At 39.7% G+C, this 2,224-nt stretch overlaps 1 protein-coding gene across 2 annotated transcripts; it reads left to right on the top strand.

Annotated features, from left to right (window-relative positions):
* The first annotated feature begins 364 nt into the window (after nucleotides 1–364).
* LOC103584526 (peptidyl-tRNA hydrolase 2, mitochondrial) lies at nucleotides 365–1,613 on the top strand. 2 transcript variants are annotated; one of them, XM_008565493.1, is made up of 2 exons: nucleotides 365–574; nucleotides 945–1,613. In XM_008565493.1, the coding sequence occupies exons 1-2, from the start codon at nucleotides 546–548 to the stop codon at nucleotides 1,471–1,473; spliced, it is 558 nt and encodes a 185-aa protein (XP_008563715.1). In that variant the 5' UTR covers nucleotides 365–545; the 3' UTR covers nucleotides 1,474–1,613. The 2 variants fall into 2 exon arrangements, with proteins under 2 accessions (XP_008563715.1, XP_008563716.1); XM_008565494.1 differs by having other exon boundaries at nucleotides 568–574; nucleotides 934–1,613.
* Nucleotides 1,614–2,224: the final 611 nt, after the last annotated feature.

Here is a 2,224-nt window from a genome sequence, read left to right as displayed (position 1 = left end):
TGTGCCTTGATAGTGAGTACCCCTACAACCATTCTGTCTTTCACTTTCAGCACAGTATTCAAAAAGTTACATGAGATAGCCAACACTTTATTATAAAACAGGCCTTGTGCTAAATGATTTTGCCCAGCTGTAGGCTACTGTAAGTGTTCTGAGCACATCTAGCGTAGGCTAAGCTAAGCTATGATGATCAGTAGATTCGGTGTATTAAATGTAGGATATTTTTAACTTACAGTGGGTTTATGAGACGTAACCCCATCTTGCAAAGTCAAACATGTATATATTCAAACTGCAAAAATTACTTTGTGTTCATATGTAAAATGAAGTTGGGGTCTAATCTCATGTGTTAATAGTTTCTTACCTGCACTAATGTCCAACAGGACAACTCTTCATTTTGCAAGATTTTTTAGCATCCTTGCTCAGGCCTAGTAAATGTCAGCACACCTCACCCCTGGCCAATTATTGTGACAACAGAAACTTCTCTGAGGTTTTTCTGAGGAGACCTTCTTTGGTACCATCTCCATTGAGAACCACTGCATTATGAGAACATGAATAAGCACTGTATTGGAGAAGAGGGGTGAGTTATTTTAGGTTTCTCTAGATCTTTTAGACATCTTGGTAAAACATTACATTTCCTTTCTCCATAAGATTTAGTAGGGTAAGGAACAGAAATTTTGAACTTGATGTGTTTAGTCACATCAAGGTTCAAAATGACCTAAACTGCTTCATGTGGATGCTTGAATCTTTTCTAGTACACAGCGGGTAGAGAAGGGTGAAAAACAGGATACATGCATAAGATGTAAACTATTATTTTGCCTTTTTTCTGAATGACTTTATATAGTTCAAAAATGTTGCTTGCTGCCTAGAAAGTGTTTATCTGATAAGCCTATAACTTTTCAGTGCTAGGTAGTGATAACTTTTTTCCTTTTCCTCAAGATGTTCTCCAGATCCTTGCTTATGGAGTATTTGGCTCACCCTGGTACACTCAGCTTGGCTGCTGGAGTTGTTTGTGGCATGTGCCTGGGCTGGAGCCTCGGAGTACGTTTTGGGATGTTCCCCAAAAGACTGACAAGTGAGATAGACACAGAGACTGGAACTGAAGCAAGCATCTTGGGAGAGAGTGGAGAGTACAAAATGATTCTTGTGGTTCGAAATGACTTGAAGATGGGAAAAGGAAAAGTGGCTGCCCAGTGTGCTCATGCTGCAGTTTCTGCCTATAAGCAAATTCAAAGGAGAAACCCTGAAGTGCTAAAACAGTGGGAATACTGTGGCCAGCCCAAAGTAGTGGTCAAAGCCCCTGATGAAGAAACCTTGGTTGAATTATTGACCCATGCGAAAATGCTGGGACTGACTGTAAGTTTAATCCAAGATGCTGGACGTACACAGATTGCACCAGGCTCTCGAACTGTCCTAGGAATTGGGCCAGGACCAGCAGATGTAATTGACAAAGTCACTGGTCACCTAAAACTTTACTAGGTGGACTTTTGTTTGATGACAGTGATCCCTTTATCACGTTTGAAACATGTCAAATTCTAACAATAAAAGCTGAAGTTCCCCCCCACAATTTAAATATTCTTGAGATGAAAATAAAATCTGTTCACATGTTCTTCTATCACGTACTTGGCAGTTACAGTTGTCATCGTGGGCTTAAAAAAAATACTGTTGTTTAAATGCTCTTGGTGGTTCATGAGATAGGTGCTAAAAAAAAATATTTTAGGTGAGAAACAGGTCATGATAAATTTAGATTAAAAGGGGGGAAACAGCATATCCCTGTGCGTAGATAGGTCCCTTTGTGTGTTTATAGTTTTTCTTCTAAGACTTAGCTGCTATCCCCCTCAGAGGATCAGAGATCCAAAGATATTCCCAATGGATTTGAACTGCAGTTTGTTTCCTTGTCACTTTTTAGATGACTGATAGCCTGCTTTATTAAAAGGTCATGTATAGCCACCCATAATGGAGTCTCATGGTTTAGAATCTAACCTTAGGTTATAAAGTTGAGGTTTTATCGCAGTGATATAGCCCACTTGTGGAGTGTTTCATGTTCATTTCCCCTGACCCACCCATAATGGAGTCTCATGGTTTAGAATCTAACCTTAGGTTATAAAGTTGAGGTTTTATTGCAGTGATATAGCCCACTTGTGGAGTGTTTCATGTTCATTTCCCCTGACACACTGGCTAACGGTTGTCAGCGGTTGTTATAAATCATAACCTAGGAAACTTGCTCTAA

This window comes from Galeopterus variegatus, unplaced genomic scaffold (genome assembly GCF_000696425.1).
Source record: "Galeopterus variegatus unplaced genomic scaffold, G_variegatus-3.0.2 Scaffold62890, whole genome shotgun sequence".
Lineage (NCBI taxonomy): Eukaryota > Metazoa > Chordata > Mammalia > Dermoptera > Cynocephalidae > Galeopterus > Galeopterus variegatus.
This window is presented reverse-complemented; position numbering and strand designations above follow the sequence as displayed.

Coding starts and splice junctions, on each gene's coding strand:
- LOC103584526 (XM_008565493.1), top strand. CDS start 546: ATGAATAAGCACTGTATTGGAGAAGAGGG. Junction 575..944: donor CACTGTATTGGAGAAGAGGG/GTGAGTTATTTT, acceptor GATGTTCTCCAG/ATCCTTGCTTATGGAGTATT.